This window comes from Podarcis bocagei (assembly GCF_964188305.1).
Source record: "Podarcis bocagei genome assembly, chromosome: 11".
Classification (NCBI taxonomy): domain Eukaryota; kingdom Metazoa; phylum Chordata; class Lepidosauria; order Squamata; family Lacertidae; genus Podarcis; species Podarcis bocagei.
The window spans coordinates 54980548-55000003 of NC_138136.1; the positions used below are offsets into that span (position 1 = coordinate 54980548).

Genomic DNA, 19456 nt, shown 5'->3' on the forward strand with positions numbered 1-19456 from the left:
TAGGAGGGGAAAAGTGAGTCTTATAGAGCAAAAAATACGGTAACTTTATGACCACTGCTCCATAGCAATTGTTGTTCTACTTTTCCAGTCACCATAGAGCAGTGGCGTAGCGTGGGGGGTGCCAGGGGTGCCGGCCGCACCGGGCGCAACATCTGGGGGGGGGCGCGCTCGCTGCCTCCGGAGTCGCCGAAGAGCCTCGGGCGCAGGCTGTAGCGGAGCCACATGTCTCGCGGAACCGCCGAGCTGTGTGCGCGTCCGGGCTGAAGGCGCCCGGCAGGCAGCGGCTCTCAGCGCTCGCCGCGGAGGACGCATCAGGCAGCCCCTCCTCACAGCCCCGCCTCCGCCGGTGCTGCTGCAGCTGCTGGGCAGTTGCATTTTCCTCGCCTCTCTGCCCCCCTCCTCCTCCGGGCAAGCGGCGTCGTTTGGGCGGCAGCGCCAGCGGCAACTCGCGGGTTAGGGGGGGCGCAAATTACTTGCCTTGCCCCGGGTTAGGGGGCGCAAATTACTTGCGTTGCCCCGGGTGCTGAGAACTCACGCTACGCCGCTGCCATAGAGATAGGTTTATGAAGCAATTCTGTATCCTTCTGCTGTGCTGAAGAAGAATTCCACGAAAGAGTGGGTATATCCAGAGTCATTGTTCACAACGTCTGTTTGCGAACTACGGCAGCGTCGGACTCCATAAACAAAGCTTTACAGCCTATTTTCACCAGCTAATAATCTGATACATTGCTTCTTGTGCAATAATTTGTGTATAATTTGTGACTTTCAGAGATTCATAAGTTTTCTGTTTATGTGATTTCATATATTTCATATTATATAAAGAGTGTATATTGATATTGTATCATTGTATTTGGTCATCGTGTTGCCTTGGATATTACTACTATCGTTTACAACACAGGGGTTATATTGTTTGGTTACTTGTTGTTGTACCAAAGAGCTCTTACTGTCAGAACGTTCTTCCTGAGGTTTAGTCGGAATCTCCTTTCTTGCCACTTGAAGCCCCTGGTTTGAGTCCTACCCTCCAGAGCAGGAGAAAACAGTCTTGGAGTAACATCTTCCATGTGGCAGCCCTTTAGATACTTGAAGATAGCTCTCATATCTCTTCCCACTGTCCTCTTTTCCAGGCTAAACATGCTTAAACTCAGTTGCTGGAGCACAAGACTCTTAAACTCAGGGCTGTGGGTTTGAGCCCCACATGGGGCAAAAGATTCCTTGTGTTGGAGGGGGTTGGACTAGATAATCCCCATAGTCCCTTCCGACTTTTTGATTCTATGATCTACTTCCCTCAGTCAATTGTTACTGTGGTTTTCTAAACCTCAGCCTTGTGGAGCAGAAGGTCTTGGGTTGAATCCTTGGGATCTCTATGGAGGGCTGAGGAAAAGACTTCTGCCTGAAACTGTGTAGATTTTTTTTTTGGGGGGGGGAGGTTTCCCATCAGGTGGTCTGCAGCAATGTGTGTAAAAATACAGTTAAAAATCACACAGCACCTAGCACAGAGCAATTACAACTGGCAGAAAAATCATTAAGTCGTCTGCCAAAAAACCCTCAGCGATTTCCCAGGGGTCTGTGGAGGGGGGAAATATTTGAGAACCACAGGTGCGGACGATACTGAGCTAGGCAGACAGGTGGTCTTGTTGGAAGAGTATATGGAATACCTGTGGTGGTCTTGCCACAATCTGGCTTGGTATGAGGCAGCTTCTTGCATTCCTAAAATGTTCGCCCCCCCCCTTTCTTATGTACTGTAGTCTCAAAGGAATTGCACCAACACACCAGCTAGCAACAATTTATTTTATTTTATTTTTAAAAAGGAACCTGCTTAACATCAGGTCTCTGTTGGCTCTAAGAGATACAGAAAAATATTTAATTGCATTTGATATGGCAGTTCTCACCGGGCTGCATTTAGCATAGCATAGCACCTTCCCTTTCAGCGAGGGCTCTGAGTGTGACTTTGCTGACCAGGAGGAGCCAAGCCTGTTTTCCTGACCGCCGTAGCAAGAGCACTAAACAGTCCAAGCCTTTCTTCCTTCTTTGCAGTACCCCATGGTAGCCGACTTGTTTCATGATGGGAAAGACCCTGCGCCGGCTGCTGCGACTGGAAAAGGAGCTTCCTCGAAAATCAATATTCGCTCTGCCCGTCCAGCTGTGAAAGCAGCCAATAAAGAGCATAAGAAAACTGTCGGGCATCAGGTAGGAAATCGTTCTTACACACACTCGGTGGAACTTTTGCGTTCCCATTGCAGCATTTGTTCTCTTTATAGGGATGCGGGTGGCGCTGTGGTCTAAACCACTGAGCCTCTTGGGCTTGTTGATTGGAAGGTCAGCGGTTCAAATCCCTGCGATGGGGTGAGCTCCCATTGCTCGGTCCCAGCTCCTGCCAACCTAGCAGTTCGAAAGCACACCAGTGCAAGTAGATAAATAGGCACTACTGTGGTGGGAAGGTAAACAGTGTTTCCATGTGCTCTGGTTTCTGTCACAGTGTTCTGTTGCACCAGAAGCGGTATAGTGCTGCTGGTCACATGACCCGGAAAGCTGTCTGTGGACAAATGCCGGCTCCCTCGGCCTGAAAACGAGATGAGTGCCTCAACCCCATAGTCGCCTTTGACTGGATGTAACTGTCCAGGGGTCCTTTATCTTTTTACCTTTTATTCATACTCTTTGTCACACCAAAAACGTAAGACTAAGTGAATAACCAACACTGAATACTACTGCTTGGATGCATTTATTTACTTAAGTTCTGCTGCCAATTTTAGGTATTCCTCCCCCCCCCCCATAATTTTTATTAAATTTTCTATTTTACATTTTAGAATATTCATTTAAACAACCTTAAAATATCAATGACTTCCCTTCTACTCTTTCTACGGTTCATTTTCCATAACATAAATCCCTGCATATTTTATGTAAACTAAACCATTGAGTATTCCATTATTCCATCCATCAAAACTTATTTACACTGTTGAATTTATCTTAATGCTGCCCACGTTTTCAAATATACACAATTTCCCCCAAATATACTAAAATAAATCAATTTATTTATTTTAGTATATTTTTGGGGAAATTTAGGTATTCCCCTCCACCTGCCACCACCTTAGTATTTGGGGTGGTTTGGCATTTCTTTTGCCTTCTGCTTAGATCTGGGGGCAGGAGAATTTATTAGGGCACAAAACCACCCCAGTGACCATTCTAAGGGTCAGATTTCTTCCATATGCCGACCATGATATTTTGCTTCCAGACTGGAAGCGATTCATACACGTAACAAATATTAACTAGTTCAATTTAAGTTCCAAAAGAAGGCTTCTCTCAGGCCAGAATAGCTATCAGTCCTTGCAGTTATTTAACTTAACAGCCGTCTGTGGTTCAGTGAGCCCCAGATTCTGTCTTCCACTCTTGCGTGTGGTATCCTTGCCAGGTGGGTTTTGCAATATTTGGGCCAGATCCAAACATGTTGTTGTGCTAGCAGAAACCATTGCGATTTGTCCTGCTAGCGCCATGCAACTTTCTGCCCTCTCTTTCCCCCTGCTCCCTCTCCAAGGAGAGATGGTTCTGTCTGGCAAACAGAAATGCTTACTCTTGACAGAATGAATGCTTTAGCACGATGTTGAATTGCACTATTGTATTTATTTAAAATGCCATATGCACTGTTTTCCTATTAAAATATCCGGAGCAATTTGGGCAGGATCCTGCCTAGAGGCGGGAGCATAGAATCTGATGTCCTTTGGGCCCATTCCTCCCTTGCTGTTTTGTGATGTTAAAAGGCCTATTCTCTCTCTCTCTCTCTCTCTCTCTCACACACACACACACACACCCCGAAATCCCTGAACAGTCTCTGCTGAAAAAGGATTGCATTTGAGGAGTTGTGAAGCAAGCAGTTTGTCACCATGACACTGTGTCATTCACACATGCTGTAGCCACGAGGCAGTGACCAGGATTGGGCAAACTATTCACCTCCCCCTTTTACACGTGTTTCCATGTGCATGTTCCTCACTTGACCGCAGTGTCCAGAAGAGTGGGCAAGGCTTCACAGGCAGAGATGCTACGCTTTAGGGCTGAGTCATCTCACAGATTTAGCACTTGCTCATTAAGTGTAATCAGGTGTAGAAAAATAAAGTGATGTTACACCCCACATTATGTCATCTAATTTCAGGAATGGATTGTCTTTTTAATTGTTTCTTCCAGTTCCGTAACTCCTTACATTTGCTTATGGAGACCCTGAATGCCACCACTCCCCATTACGTACGCTGCATCAAGCCAAATGATGAGAAGCTTCCTTTCAGGTAAGTACGACAAGACAAGAACATCAATGGGCTGAAGTTAAGCAGACCATGAGATAGTTGATGTCTGACTGTCAGTTGTGGTTGTTGCTGCTGCTGTTATTTGTGCCCCACCCATTTGACTGGGTTGCCCCAGCCTCCAACATATTTAAAAGTATTAAATCTTAAAAAGCTTCCCTATACAGGTGTCTTCTAAAGGTTATATAGTTACTCATCTCCTTGACATCTGATGGGAGGGTGTTCCACAAGGTGGGTGCCACCACTGAGAAGGCCCTCTTTTCTAATTGTAATTGTAATCCTGCCCGATGCTGAGCACTGCAATAAGCCTTTAGAAATAGGGGGTGACAGCTGCCTTATGCTGTGTTCACCTAGCCCTGGCAGCAGCTCTCCAGCGTTTCAGACAGGGGTGTTCCCAGCCCCACCTGGAGATGCTGGGGTTTGAACCCATAGCTTTCTGTATTCAGAGCAGAGGCTCTACCATTGAGCCACTGTCCTTCCCCTAAAGAATATCCTATGTATTGTGGCACCCAGAACTGGACATAATACTCCAAGGCAGAATTCTGACCAAGGCAGAATAGAGCAGTACTATTACTTCCCTTGATCTGGACACTATGCTTCTGTTGATGCAGCCTATAATAGCATTAGCTTTTCTTGCTGTTGCATCGCACTATTGACTCATGTTAAGCTTGTGGTCTGCTAAGATCCTTAGATCGTTTTCACATGTACTGCTGGCAATCCAGGCGTCCCTCATCTTATATTTGTGCACCTGGTTCTTCCTGCCTAAGTGCAGAATCTTACATTTGTCCCTACTGAAATTCATTCCCTCGCTTAACTTTTGCTATGGTTACTCCTATGAAATTTGCAATAGTCTCTGCTTCTTCCTAAACGTGTTGTTGAATAACTGCTGTACTCTGTCCCAAAATGGCAAGAGTTTGATCGTGACAGCAGCATTTCAGAGAGGTCTCTTTGTTATAGCCAACATAAAGAATTGCTTTGGGAGTTTGCATGATGAAAGGTGCTCAGTCAAAGCAAAATTGCTAGTGTTATTTATTATTATTATTAAAATGGCGCGCGCGCGCACATGAGCACACGTACTGCTGAGCTGCTCGCTGGAATAATGTGCTAAATGTCTGCTCCTTGTGCATTTGACTTCATGATAAAATAATGGATCACTTGCTGCGGGATTGACAGCTTTGATGGATTTTATAATGTGGCGAATACCAGGAGGCGGCGTATTTCTGCTATTATGGTGCATCAAGGGCTACTCAAAACTGCTCATTGATTCTGGATTTGCAAATATTAAATGTTGACAGCAATTGCTGAAGATTTTGAGCCACAGAAAAGGAACTGGCGAGCAATCCTGGAGTTTCTAATTCAGTTCTGGCAAATTGTGAACTTGCCAATATTTATATTTTTTTATATATATATATATATATATATATATATATATATATATATATATATATATATATATATATATATATATATGTATTTGTATTTTTTCACCCAGCCACTTTGGGCAGCTTCCAACACACATAAAAACATAATAAAACATAAAACATTAAAAGCTTCCCAATACAGGGCTGCCTTCAGATCAGTTATTCATTGAAGGGGGGTGAAAAGGCCTTCCACAAGTAGGATCCAGAATTCGGAATTCATTTCAGGTTGAAAGCAGTGATCCCATGCACCTCCTTGGTGCTGGGAAATTGAAGGTGACCTCTGCTTAGTGTCAGGGACAGGGAACTGTTTTGTTTTTTCAACCAGAGGGCAAGGTTCCCTCATAGACCATGTTCTCCTTATGCTAGAGGTGGGGGGGGGGGGCAGAAGCAAAAATTAGTGGGGCAGCAGATGTACACCAGGGGACATTCCAGGTACACAAAAGCCAGAGGATGCTATATCACCACCTATTACCGCATCTCTCCATCCTTCAACCTGGCATGCGATAAGCATTGTTACAGTTCAGGGACACATCCCAGCTAGTCAAAAGCATTTTCCCTTCACTTCTGTTCCCCTGACCCACCCCCCCCCACCCCCAAATTGCATGGGCTGATTAGGGAAGTTGCCTGGGGAGAGGGAGTGAAGTTTGGGGAGAGCCCCAAAGGCCAGATTGAGAGGGCTCTCAGCCCACATCAGAAGCTCCCCGTGCCCTTGCAGAATGTGGTTAAGAATGCTTTAGTGTTTCCAAATCCAGAAATGGTTTGCAAGATCCTCATAGCGATTCTTTTCTTGTAATGCGCTAAATTTCTCTATTTCCACCCCACTTTCGGTTACGGTTTAAATTTTAGTGAATGTTGAATTACTCCTAGGGAAGTCGTAGAAACGTAGATTTTGAAACGGGAAGGGCGGGGTATAAATTATTATTATTATTATTATTATTATTATTATTATTATTATTATTATTAAAGTCCAACCCCCTGCAATGCAGGAATCTCGACTGAAGCATCCATGGCAGATGGCAACCCAACCCCTGCTTAAAAGGAAACTCCCACAGTCTTATCTGGTTGGGCAAATTTCTGTCCTCATTCCATCAAGAAAGCACTTATACAGTTGACTCAGAGATACTTCGCTGCTTGGCATTGTTAACAGTTGGTCTGCCTGAAAAAAACTGCTGTTAGGGCTTTTAGATGTATTGCATTGCCACATTCATAGGTGCTATAAATTTGTTTCTTTGCAGCTTTGACCCAAAGAGAGCAGTCCAGCAGCTGAGAGCCTGTGGCGTCTTGGAGACCATCCGCATCAGTGCTGCTGGCTACCCGTCCAGGTACCATATCTCTGAAACTCTAGTCTGCTGTGTTGTTTTTAGTGTGTGTGTATTGAAATTAACAAACACAAAAGCAGAATAGAATCCGGGGGTAGGTAGAAGGTAGCCAGGTTGGTTTGAAGCTGATCAGCAAGGATACCTCTCTTCTAGTTATTTAACAATGGCAGCAGCAAGATGACTGCCCCTACGCCATCTCCTGACTCCTGAATTGTTCTTGGGGATAGAAGTAACCAAGAGTGGTTTTTTGTGCGGAAAGGCTATAAGCTCATTTCAGCATTGATTCTTTTTTAAAAAAATAAACAGCACCCATCTTCCACAACACCCTCGGAGGGGGGAAAATACCGTATTTTCCGCCCTATAGGGCGCACCGGCCCATAGGACGCACCTAGTTTTCAGGGGGGGAAATCAACGAAAAAATATGACACCCCCCTGCAGCCCTAAGAGCAGCAGACAGGCTGCACACAGCCTGTGTGCTACTCCAAGACCTTCTTCCTGCATTTGCGGGAGGTGGCGGAATTCCCCCACCTACCGCAAAAGGCCACAGGAGCCGCGCGCGACTCCTGTGGGCTTTTCGACCAGGAGGGAGAAGGGACTGAAACGGCCAGTCAGTCCCTTCTCTCTCCTCGGGGAAAAGCCCCCAAGAGCGGTGCACTCTTTAAAGGCTGTGCGGCTCCTGCGGGCTTTTCGACCCAGCTTGTGAGGCTGGCAATGGGGGGAAGTGCTGCTTTCCCCCACCGCCAGCCTCAAAGAGCAGACTCTTCTGGCTTCAGCGAAAGCAACACGAAGCCTCTGGAGCGCAGGCTTCCTAGGCTTCGCGTTGCTATCGCTGAAGCCAAGGAGCCTGCATCCGCCCCATAGGACGCACACACATTTCCCCTTCATTTTTGGAGGGGAAAAAGTGCGTCCTATAGGGCGAAAAATATGGTAATTTCAAGGAGAAATCCCAGCAGTAACTCTTTTTTTCCGGCTACAACATAGAGGTGGCCTCTTTTAACAACCCAGGCTCCATAAAATTTCAAGTGACAAGTCTGTAAGTGAATTAAAGATTGGCCAGTCATCTGGTGTTCTGCCACACGGCATGTTTAGCATCATCTTCTCTAAGCCAGTCCACCAAACTGTCTTGTGCTAATGCAGTTTGCGATGACTGGCTTACAGACAAAGCGAGGATAGAGACAGGTTTGCGTTTGGAATTTGCACCACATTTTGGGGAGCTTGGAGTTAACAAAAGAAACATTTTAGGGCTTCTTGAAATTTTGCACATCCCAGGTATAAATCAAGAGATAACGGTGACAAGGGCAAGTCATATTTCGGGGGTGGGAGTGCATCTGGCTTCACCGCTGAGCAGTTTTCGTGTTTTACTATCGGCATAACTATCAGCTTTATCATCTGCAGCAATGGGATTATAAACGTAAGGCTACTGTAATGGCGAGTCCTCATGCCACTCTCCCCCCCCCTTACTTCTGCCCCAGAATGTAAATGTGCATTAGCAACAAGAAGGGGCGAATACAGAGTGTTCTCTATGAGTCCCCAGAGTGGCATAGAGTTCGGCCAAACTTCCCTCATCTCATTGTATCTCATTATATGCTCTTCCTAGTGACATTCCGTGTGTTGACATTCTGGGTTAGCGAGGGCTGCTTTTCCTCCTTACTCTTGAAAAGAGCACCTCTGCCACAGCCACTGTCCTGAGTTTATAACAATATCTGGACTTTCAGGGGATTCAATTGTGCAAACCTTTAAACTGGTTTTTGAAACCCATTTATTTTCGGCCACCTTCTGTGTCTTTATTCTGGCCCTTTGACAGTTTAGAAATACCGTATGTATAGTTTAGGACCCGTTCTACTTGTGATTGGGATTTGTTTTAAACTGTTTTAAATGCCATATTTTATATTGCCGTAACCTGCCCTTCTGGTGAAGGGTGGGTACTAAATATGATGAGGATGATGAAGGTGATGACGATAACAACACCAATCATTGTTAGAAAAATTATCTGGTCCTCTGTCTGCAGGAATTTTATATATTAATCTTCTTTCTTTGCAAGCAGTTCCCTGCTCCATTACAGGTGTTAATACACTAATCTCAGCAATTATTCCCATTCTTCTACAGTGAAAGGCTAAAGGTGTGTCTACTTAACATTAAGCTCTAATTCATACTGGCTGTAATGTCCGCATCTCATTGCCAGTCACCTTACAGTTTTCTCCTTTCTATAACTGCCAACTAAGATTTCACTTCCTATATCTGACAACACGGGCTTGAGTCCATGAGAGCTTTGAGAGCCTTAATAAATGCGTTAGTCTTGGAGGTCCCACAAGGCTCTCTTGGTTGTTCATGCTGCAGAAGAGACTTAGCATGGCTACTTCTCTGGAAATTACTCATTTTCACAAAGCCCTTGTTTGCAAATGGTTGCTAATGCTGCTGCCATTATTGGGTTTGTGTGTTTTTAGGTGTGGGCATTCCATTTCCTGCCAACCTAGCAGTTCGAAAGCACGCCAGTGCAAGTAGATAAATAGGTACCGCTCTGGCGGGAAGGTAAACGGCGTTTCCGTGCACTGCTCTGGTTTCGCCAGAAGCGGCTTAGTCCTGCTGGCCTCATGACCCAGAAAAACTGTCTGCGGACAAACACCGGCACCCCCGGCCGGTAAAGCGAGATGAGCGCCGCAACCCCAGAGTCGTCTGCGACTGGACTTAACAGTCAGGGGTTCCTTTACCTTTATGCATTCCGTTTATTTTGCTGTATCGTGAACCTCCTCGTGTGTGCAGAGAACTCCCCAAAGGTGGCGTGCAAAATGAAATAAGCACTTACAGTCGGGCCTGCATGACTTCCACCCTGTGTCCCCCCCCCCAAAGAAGGATATAGAATCAGCGTGTTTTTACATGAGTATAATGTGTGCTTTTATTTAAAATGCATCTCTGGGTTATTTGTGGGGCATAAGAATTCATTCATTATTATTTTTTTCCAAAATATAGTCTGGCCCCCCACAAGGTCTGAGGGACAGTGGACCGGCCCCCTGCTGGAAAAGTTTGCTGACCCCTGACTTAGATGTTTATTCCAGCATACTGCAGCAAAAGCTTAAATCCACGCTTCCTTGGGCTTCCCCTCTTCCAGTCCTTCAAGGCTCTGAGTCACATCTACCCCTGCAATACTTTGCCCATCGGAAATACTTTGCATCTCTTGCCACCGGTTCTACCTCCATTGCATGCCTCTTAATGCCAGATTCCGGAAGTCACAGGTGGGGAGAGTGCTATTGCACCCAGGTCCTGCTTTCGGGCTTCCCATAGACATCTGTCTAGTCACTGTGAGGACAGGATACTGGACTGGATGGGCCTGATCCAGCAGACAGTTCTTATGCTCACATGTCTCACTACTGTCTCTGCTGGTTGTTCAATAGTGATGCTGTTAAAGTGGTCCCTGTCCACTTCGCCACCAGCTCTGTCCTTAGCTGAGTGCCAACCATGCCGTCGCATAGCAGTTAGCAGCCTGAGATAAAAAGCAGGAAGGTGTGTTGTGAGGTTTCTTCTTCGTCTGCCTAGACCAGCCTCGTTTAATTTGCATTTCATAAGGAATTCCAGACATTACTGCTGAGCTAGCAAACTGGAAGGCTGTTAATCGTACATAGTCCACACAAATAAACCATCACGATAAAAGTTCAGTGGAGCTTTAATAGAGAATTATACTTCCCCCCTGTTATTTGGGGTTTTATTCATTTTTTTTTTACAGCCTTTCCATTGCTAAGCCCTCCCAAAAGCCACAAAAGACATGCATATAATATTTATGGCAGCCTGTCTAAAGATCAGAAGACTTGATGGGCGTACAGGAATGTCAGATTCCATTTAATCGCCAGGGCAGTCTTCCTGTATGGGCAAGTTCTGCACCGATTTACTTTGAAGCGAGGCTGGGTGACCCTGGGCCAGTTTATACCATCTGCAGATCCTAGCGGTGACAGCTTTTTCCTGAAATGCACAATTTCAGGCTGAGGTGAAGGGTTGCCTGTTTTAAGGCTCTGCTGTCGCAGAAACCTCCCCACATACAAGTGGATCACAAGCCCCTGTTGTTTGAGCTTAGCAGCACTTTCTGAGACTCAGACCTTCCCTTCTCCAAGGTTTGCTCTTCTCTGAATTTTGCAGTTCTCCAGCCAAGTGATATGTGCAGGAATGCATGCAACAGGGCAAATTGTGCATATAAATGCATATGTTACTGTGAATAATATTAAAAAGCATTACAGCTGATGGAAATTGAGTCACAAAAAAAGTGCAGATTACTGAAATTTGCATACAAATATATGTACGGTGGGACGCGGGTGGTGCTGTGGGTTAAACCACAGAGCCTAGGACTTGCCGATCAGAAGGTCGGCGGTTCAAATCCCAGCGACGGGGTGAGCTCCCGTTGCTCGGTCCCTGCTCCTGCCAACCCAGCAGTTCGAAAGCACAAAGTGGAAGTAGATAAATAGGTACTGCTCTGGCGGGAAGGTAAATGGCGTTTCCGTGTGCTGCTCTGGTTTGCCAGAAGCGGCTTAGTCATGCTGGCCACGTGACCCGGAAGCTGTATGCCGGCTCCCTCGGCCAATAAAGCGAGATGAGTGCCGCAACCCCAGAGTCGGCCATGACTGGACCTAATGGCCAGGGGTCCCTTTACCTTTACCTATATGTACAGTAGGAGAAATTTGCAGTAAAATGCTGGTGAATCTTCACGGGGAGTTTAAAAAAACAAACTAAAAACAACAACCCTCAAACCGCTGTGGAAAAAGAGAAACTGAAAGAAACCAACATTGACGGAATCTTCTGTCCCTAATTGCAAATTTGTGTGTGTTTATTATGTATTTCTCAGTTCACCTGGCTACTGATTAAGAATTAGCGCATAGTGACAGATGGCCAATAAATAAACGCTGTAAGATGTCTGCAGCTCCAGGTCCCTTCTGGACATCTGAAGGCAGCCCTGTTTAGGGTAGCTTTTAATGTTTGATGCATTAAAATTTTTAATATTTTGTTGGAAGCCGCCCAGAGTGGCTGGGGAAGCCCAGGCAGACGGGCAGGGTATAAATAAATTATTATTATTATTATTATTATTATTATTATTATTATTATTACTACTACTATTATTATTATTATTATTATTATTATTATTATTATTATTATTATTTGAAACCAATGCAGAAAAATACTGCTCTGCATTTCTGGGCACCTTAAGATCACAGCATAAGACAAGGGTCTAACAGACAACCAGGATACTTTTAAGTTCCTCCTGGGCAGATGGCTGAACCACCTGCAGCTGCCTGTACATGTTTCTGTGTATAGGATACCATGTACTACAACATGGCTGGTTTCAATGTGTCTGCATTGCATTGGCGAAGGAGTAATTACCGTTTCAGTTGTTCCTCACTGAAATATTGAGAGTTCAGGATCACCTTGCAATCCCTTGACAAAGCTGCTGCAACGTTTCTTGTTCCCTTTGTGAAATTGAGAGAGCAGCTTTTTAATCATTCCTGATTTCAGAGAGCACTGACAGAACAGGAACCTTCAAAACTATAAACACTGCATTTGGCAAAACTGGATACGCTTAGTTGTGGGGTTTTTGTGCCATGAAATACTAGGTTTCTGCATAAATGTGATAGAGACTAAAAATGCATAATTCAGTTTGAAGCGCTGCTCAGGAGCAGAGGGGTGTGTTCGTTATTAGAATGTACCATGATGAATGCACCATCCCTAAGAAATGGACAGTGTATTGATCACAGCCTTTTTTGTTTAAAGCAAGGAACACTGTCTCTTACTTCTTGAAAACCGTTTTGAATCAATTTATCTTCGTTCTAGAAGTGCTGGCTACACTTGAAAGGTAATCTTTAGAAACCATGAACTTGAATAGTTGAGCTCCTCAGCTATCACTCACAAGCTTCCTTGTGTGCAAACACTTTCGCTTTAAGATCAGTGAGTCAATGCGCAGCTGTTGCAGAAGGGTCAGTCATAAGAACAGAAGAGTTATCCTTCCTAGACCAGACCAGTGTTCCCAGTTCTGAGGAACCAGACAGAATCTGGGAAGCTCATCAGCCCAGTGTCAAAGTGATGATCTTCCTGTCCGTCTGTCTCCAGAGGTATGCTATGTGTATGTCAAGTGAAACCTGCAACAAAATGTTGCAGTATAGAATGCTCTTGTTTAGGGTTCTGTCCGGTCTTGCCCTTTACTTGAATACTCCATTCCAGTGGTTCCAAATTTATTTTTTTGCACAGACCGCTTGAAAATGGCTGGTTGTCTTTGTGGACCATAGAATGATTTTTATTCAGTTGTAGTGCTCTTTGCTTCTTTTATTTCTTATCCTTGCATTCCATAGAATTCAAAGTTTGTTGTTGTTTTTATTTAAATTTGTATACTGCCCTATACAATCTCAAGGCTGTCCACGGGATAAAACAATGATTTAAAAATACAGAAAACATAATCGAAATAAAAACAATAACCCAGTAACGCCCCCCCCAAAACATTTTAAAAGGGCATTGAATACAAAATAAAGAAATAAATGAAACAATAAAGTTACAATTAAGATCAATATGAATGTTCAATGCAGACATACCTGAATGAAGCTTGAAGGCCGTTTGGTGCGCCATGAACTACAGTTTGGAAATCTGTGCTCCATTCCTTTTCTCTCCTTGCCCCCCCAACACACACACCCCAAGAAAACCCCCCCAGTCTGTCAACATTCTGAGGTCCCTATTGGAACTGCTCTCCTTCCCCTCCCCAGCCTATAAAGTTGTTTTATTCTTCTGCCAACTGATGGTTCCTCCAGTCCTGCAGAAACCTTCTTCTCCTTGTGCATAGATAGAAAGGACTGTTTTGTCTAGGAGTGCCTTCAGTCAATATTTTGTGGGAGAGAGTCAAGCACGGAGAGTAAAGCACAACACCAGAACTTTAGGTTTGCGCAGTTAAAGTGAATTGTTAAAGTGCTCTGTAGCCCTAACATAGGTCTGGGAAGCCTCCAAATGCTGCTAAACTACAACTCCCATCACCTCCAGCAAGCATGGCCAATGGCCAAGGATGATGGGAGTTGTAGTTCACCAGCATCTGGATTTCTGAATGTTCCCACCCCTTCCCCTACTGAGTCATTTTTAATGCCTTTTGTGGTTTGGAAAGTGATGAAGAATGTACCGAAAAGAATGGGATGAAGGAATAATGACATATAACAAGAAGATGATGTTTTGTTGTTGTTTTGTTTTGTTTTAAAAAAGCCTACCATAAACAAATCAAGGTGAGCACAGGATCGTATGATCGCCCTCTGAACTAATTGGAGTAAATACTCAAGAAAGTTCCGATATGGTCTAAGCACTGCCTAAGCTTTTGTGCAAGCAAATCAGCACAAATGCCGAATAACCAGGTCGTCTGGAGCAGCCGTAAATAAAGTCCCTGTTCTGAAAATGAGTTTGCTGTTAGTGTACGGGATAGCCATTGTTAAGTCCATCAATCAATAATTTTTCTAATCCTTTTTTAAAAATGTCACATAAGCTCAGCGGCCGTTACCCTCATGCTTTGTGGCAGTGAATTTTGTCAAGTATGTGCTAAATGAAGTTACTTCCTCCTGTCAGGCCTGAATCTGCTGCTAATCCGGTTCATTGAGTGAATCGATGTCGGGTGGCAGAAGTTGCACTCAGAGCCACTGTTCTTCCCAGGAAAGCAATGCAGGGTATAAAGATTTACTATCTAGATATACTTTAGGTATTTGAGGTAGAGCGGGAGGAGGCTGGAGTCATCACAGAAATGCTCGATAAAATATTTGCTTTTGGTTTGGCCTTAACAGAGCTGAATACAAGGGTGACTGGCTAACCCGTTTAAACAGCAGCAAAGCTCTGTCGGCATTAAAATGCATTCAAGAGATGCCTGAAAGTCAAAAGCAAGGATGCCTCCCAAATCTCTGCTGGAAGAGTGTTCCAAAGAATGGAACTAGCGACACTAAATGCCCACTAAATTCTAGCTTTAATATGGGGGTCAACGGATGTCAGGGAACTGACATCAGAGCGAAAGGCGAAGGAGAGGCTCCCCGATTCTGCAGGAGAAGGTACCAGCACCAGGGGGAGATGCAGCTTGGTAGAGGGGGAAGGAAATCGGCGTAACACCAGGGATCCAGGAGGGCAAATTGGGGAAGCGGAGGGAGAGCTCCGGGATTCTTCCCTGGACATCAGTGAGGAGAGCACTGGTCCTCCACTACCCACACCCTCCCTGCGCAGAAGACTCCCGCACAGTGAGAGGCGGAGACGACTGGGAGTCAAACAGCTTTTATGCTGGAAAAGGTTTAAGAAACGCCCACAGACAGATTCTGCTAGCGACTGAGGCAACCACGCTGAGATGGGCTGTGCAGTCAGGACGGTTTAACCCGGGCAATTAAGCCCCCTAACGGGGACAGTTTACGCACGAGTAACTCAAACCCATTACAACTAATATCACTCCTGCAGATGATCTGGGAGATAAAGGCTCCAGTGGTCCTTAAGGAATCCAGAACCCCAATTGCCCAACACAAGCACCTTGAACAAGACTCAGTAGCATATGGGTAGCTCATGCAAATGTTTTAGCAGAGGCACTGAGCATCTCCTCCCATCATTCTGCACCAGCTGCAGTAGGAACATGATTCATACCTGGTCAAACTTTTTGTCTGATTGGCAGCGACTCTACAAGGTCTCAAATAGTGGTCTTTCCCATCTCCTGCTATCCGATCCTTCCAGCAGCAGATGGCCAAGGATTGAACCTGGGTCCTTCTACATGCCAAGCAGGTGTCCTGCCACTGAGCATCAGTCCCTCCCAAGCAGGCTGCAAGTGTCTGAAAGGCAAGAGGCCGTGTGAAGGCACCTGGGTCCTTCGGCATGCAATTCTTATGCCCTATGACTGAGCTGTGTCCCCATTCCTTTGACTGGGCCAGTTAATGCCATCAATTTCCCCAGTACAGGAGCAGCCGTGGCCTGTGCTTATCAGTGCACATATGTGTGACTGAATGGGGAAGAGAACTAGGATATAGACAGACGCTTTGCGTAGTAATTTGCACAACAGGATGTGACACAGAGACAGAACCAATCATGAGAAAGATGCAATAAACCAGGCCCATTATGCGAAGCTATAATTCAGTAACCAATTGCCTACATAGTTTGGCTTCAGCGAGGGGTGGGAGAATTTTAAACCTTTGTTAGCTAGGCACGTAGCTCTAGTGCCTCTGGGTCTATTCTAGGTAGAAGATCTGCAGCTTTGTGTCTAGCTAATGGCCAAATAAATTCCCCTGATGAAGACGGCTGAAACAAGTTGGGAATTGCTTCGCAAATTTACTGTTTATCGATGCTTGCCTCTTGCATCTTTCCAGGGCTGTGTACATTGAGTGCTTGAAGACTCGGGAGCCCTAGAAGTAGCTGAATTAGATATTTGGCGTTGTGTGGAAGGCTTTGCCTCCTTGTCATACCGTCTTGCCCATTTTGCTCAGCTGGCGATGTAAAGTAGCAAAAAATTGGCAGAATAAATTGCGAGAAATTCTGCACATTTGCAAAATTACGCAGGTTGCAGAATTCAGCTTTTCTCGGTGCAAAATTTGGAATGCCATGCCATCAAGAGTTTGGAAACCTTTCGGCCTCTGTGCCACAGAAATGCATAAAAAACTCCCCCCCCCCCGTATTTCCAACACATATTTTTTTAAGTGCACTAGTTGGCTGTGCTGAATGTTGATGATAAACCTCAGCCTTTTACAGCCAATAAAATAGTGTTTTTTCCCCTAGCCTTTCTCTGAACATATTATCACAAATATCTGTGATGGCTCGCCTGCCTTTACTGGTTCCAAGCTCACCTCATCCAATATATATAACCTCATCTAGCCAGGAGCGGTTGGGATTGTCACATGAATGTTCCAGACTTCTCACTCATGCCTCTTCCGTTCATCTGAGCTGTCTGTCGGATGCTGCAGCCTTGTACCAGTTTGGTATAAAAATCACAGCTGCTAAACTTTTACAGACATTGCACATACATAATTGAAATGTTTTCCACTGGCACCCCTCTCTGCAGACTGATTTTTTCATAATGTGCCTTACGCTGCCTTGTGGTCCCTTCTAGGAAAACAGGGTCCATAGATTACTAAGCTTTATTTATCTTTATATAGAGGGGAATTTTTTTTTAGGCTTGGACATTGCAAGAGTCTTAGACATTTTAAACAGTTCGATGTGTTCTGTGCCAACTCTGCCACAGTAATATGTAAGAGCTGGTTCCCAACATTCCGCCACACCTTAGCGTGACCAAAAATATGTGAACTGGCTTACAATGCATAGATTTTTCTAAAAAAACAACAACTGCAGACATTGTGGGGGTTGGTGCAAGTCTGCTCACAGAGCTCTGTGACTTAGCTTGGAAAATGGACTAGCCCAGGGTAGTCCTTGTCAGGCCTTCCAGATGCTGTGGACTCCCAATTCCTATCAGCCCCAAATAGCATGGAGAACCGTCAGGGATGGTGGGAGTTGGAGTCCAGCAACATCAGGAAAGCACCAGATTGCCTACTTGTGGACTACCCTGTAAAGCTGCTGCAGTTGGACATACTGGGGCATATAGACAATCTTTTACCCAATCAGGACCCTAAACATTGAGATGGAGAGGACCAAGCTGGTTCCATCCTGTCACAAGCAAGAAGCCTGCTTCAACCTGAAAAGGGGTTTTTGTGAGCCATTGTTCTGCCAGGACCTCCGCGGAAGCAGCCAAAAACTCCAGGAAAGAAGGGGGGAGTCATTGTGCCTGAAGCCCACCTTCGATTTTTGAAGGTTATTGGAGGCAGGCTCTTGCTTTTTGCAGAGTTACTGGCATTTCGACAGTCCTTCGGAATTTTGCGGTTCACTCTTCCCTTCCCTTTTCTTTTTTGACACTCGCATGCATTTAATTATGGCAGCAGTTGGCAGCCCCGGACTCTCCTAGCAATTCTATTTAAAAGGCTCGTTTTGAGGGGTCCATAACTCAGGACTTTTAATTTGCAATGGGCTGAAACTTGGCAGACAGTGAGCCAATTTCAGAATCCGTTCTGTGGGCTCTAAATCTAAATATGATGGCAGGAAATGCCTCTTCCGAGAGGCAAGATATAGTGCCCTGCCTCTTTGAATTAGAGCTTCGCCACGGTGTGCTCGTAGCTCAGTGCTGCCTCCAAATCTCTACCCAAAGGTTTAATTGGTAGCCAAAGGTTTCGCAAAGGCCGCAGAGCCTTTTGCAGAAGTGTTGGTTGGAAAAGGCCTATGTTCTCCTCTCTCAACAGGGAGTCGGTCAGGAAGCTGGGTTGTCCTGATTTACATGTATGGGAGCTTGGAAATTCACATTGGTCGAAGAATTAAGTCCAGTGTATCCCACACCAATTGTTTGCATTTTGCATTTAATGGCTGAATACATTGGCAATTCACTGTGCCCCTGACCGTGCATGCAGTAGCGAGAAAGAGCACCTCCACTGCCTTTCATCATGAAAACAAAGAGCCTTAATTTCTGTAATTAGCAGGGCTGAGGCTTGGGTTAGAGGTGCTGAGTTTTGATCTCAAAAAAGTACCAAGCATGCCCAGAGGCTGGAACCAAGCATGAAACTTGACAGGTGAGTGTGTTGAGCCAGGATAAAACTTAACTCAATCTGATGGGTTTTGAAGCCAGGGTGTAATCTTAACAGGCTGTAGGCAGAGCCTGGAAGAATCTGGCACTAATGGAAGAGCGATGGAGAATGAGTGTGCAATACGATGAACAATGGATTACTGGCTTTTCAGCCCCCAGTACTAGTTGTTTTTCTTATGTGAACAACCCTAGACTCTCTTCTTCTTGGAACTTGGGAGTTTTGCCTAGATCTTTTGTGTGCCTCTGTTGTTGGCGGAAATGTATTCTTAGGTTCCTTCTGCATTCACAAAGACTTCTGCTTTTGGACAGCTGCACCATTTCTGCTTCTTGCCAATATTTGAAGGAGCCATTATGACTTCCTATATATACACTGTAAGGACTTCCATCTAGCTTTTCCTCGTGGCTTTTAGGTTAAACAAGCTATTCTGAAGCCTCTTCTGCTTCCTTCTCAGGTGGACCTACCATGACTTCTTCAATAGGTATCGAATTCTTATGAAAAAGAAGGACACCTCAAAAAAGGAGGACAGGAAAGTGATTTGCAAGATGCTGCTGGAAAGCCTAATTAAGGTGAGCAGGGTTAAGAGTCTTTCCACATCCCCACATGTTGCCTTGGTACTTGAGTTCCCAAGTTCGCTTCCTCCTCTGCTGTGCAGCTGGCCAGGTGTTGCCGTGACCTGGGGGACCTTGGAGATTCTAGCAGAATAAAACTCTTTCATTGAATGAAGTAAATTGAATGAAGTAAATGAGACATGGCCATGGGAGTTGTTTTGCCCTCAGTCTAAAAAGGACCCTTTTTGTACATTCTTAAGATTACTTTACCAGTCTTTTGCCCATTCCGGGGCCTCCTTTTAATCTCAC

General features: G+C 45.1%; 1 protein-coding gene across 4 annotated transcripts in view; it reads left to right on the forward strand.

The window, feature by feature from the left end:
• MYO5B (myosin VB) overlaps positions 1-19456 on the forward strand; it is a 298226-nt gene that overhangs the window by 202176 nt on the left and 76594 nt on the right. For all 4 annotated transcript variants that reach the window (XM_081212616.1, XM_081212615.1, XM_081212617.1 and 1 more), the window contains exons 15-18: positions 2035-2187; positions 4174-4271; positions 6943-7029; positions 19051-19165. In XM_081212616.1, coding sequence (XP_081068742.1) covers positions 2035-2187; positions 4174-4271; positions 6943-7029; positions 19051-19165 — 453 coding nt within the window. The remainder of the gene's footprint in view (positions 1-2034; positions 2188-4173; positions 4272-6942; positions 7030-19050; positions 19166-19456) is intronic.